Consider the following 902-nt stretch of genomic DNA (forward strand, 5'->3'; position numbering starts at 1 on the left):
AGAAGCGGGAAGAGCAGAGGCGGAGGAGAGCCACCAGCGCGCTCGCCCAGCGGAGGTTTCACCTGGAGGAGAAGAAGCACGAGAGGTGAGCACGGAGGGAGCGCAACACCTGAGGAGCCCATTTAGTCCCCGCCACGGTCATATTTTACCGGTTTTCTCTGTCACCTAGCCCAGAAGGTGACTGGAAAACCACCGCAGAGCCGGGGAATGAATTAAGATTTAAAAGTTGTGGCTCGTTACGGGCCGTTTATTGAGGTGGCGGGACCTTGACCCCTGTCTCCCTGCTCCCCTTGCAGCGAACCGCGCATCGTCAGCCGGATCTTCCAGTGCTGCGCCTGGAACGGGGGCGTCTTCTGGGTAAGGGGCCGGGGCTGGGCGTCAGGCGGGTCCCGGCACACCAGAAACACCCGCCGGGGTGCTCCCACCTCACCCAACCCCGCGCTGTTTCTTTTCGCCCCGCCCCAGCTCAGCCTCTTCTTGTTCTACCGCGTCTTCATCCCCGTCCTCCAGTCGGTCACGGCGCAGATCATCGGTAAGCGGGGGGCGTCCCGGGCCGCCCCGACTCCCGCCCAGGGTGTTCCCTCACGCCCTCCTGCCCCGCTGCAGGTGACCCCTCGCTGCACGGCGATGTCTGGACCTGGCTGGAGTTCCTCCTCACCTCCATGTTCAGCGCGCTCTGGGTCCTTCCCCTCTTCGTGCTCAGCAAGATCGTCAACGCCATCTGGTTCCAGGTCGGGGACGGTCCCACCCCGCTCGGCTCGCGGACCAGGGCGGGAATTTCCTCGGGAAGGCTCGGAAAGGGCTGAAATCCCCTCAAAAACGGGCTCTGGGTGTACTCCTGGCGGGCGGGAGCAGCTCGGTGACAGATTTTGGGGGAAGCCCCCGTTTCTCTGTGGAATTTT

The 902-nt window shown here is 63.6% G+C and overlaps 1 protein-coding gene across 1 annotated transcript in view; it reads left to right on the plus strand.

Annotated features, from left to right (window-relative positions):
• Positions 1-731, plus strand: part of EI24 (etoposide induced 2.4) — a gene marked incomplete at its 3' end in the record, with an annotated part of 1090 nt that extends 359 nt beyond the window's left edge. Inside the window, exons 3-6 of the mRNA XM_010132703.1 lie at positions 1-85; positions 297-357; positions 466-532; positions 607-731. The exon at positions 1-85 is cut by the window's left edge and continues 23 nt beyond it. Coding sequence (XP_010131005.1) covers positions 1-85; positions 297-357; positions 466-532; positions 607-731 — 338 coding nt within the window. The remainder of the gene's footprint in view (positions 86-296; positions 358-465; positions 533-606) is intronic.
• Between the last annotated feature and the right edge of the window lie 171 nt (positions 732-902).

The sequence above is a fragment of the Buceros rhinoceros genome, unplaced genomic scaffold (genome assembly GCF_000710305.1).
Source record: "Buceros rhinoceros silvestris isolate BGI_N320 unplaced genomic scaffold, ASM71030v1 scaffold45823, whole genome shotgun sequence".
In the NCBI taxonomy this organism is placed as follows: Eukaryota; Metazoa; Chordata; class Aves; order Bucerotiformes; family Bucerotidae; genus Buceros; species Buceros rhinoceros.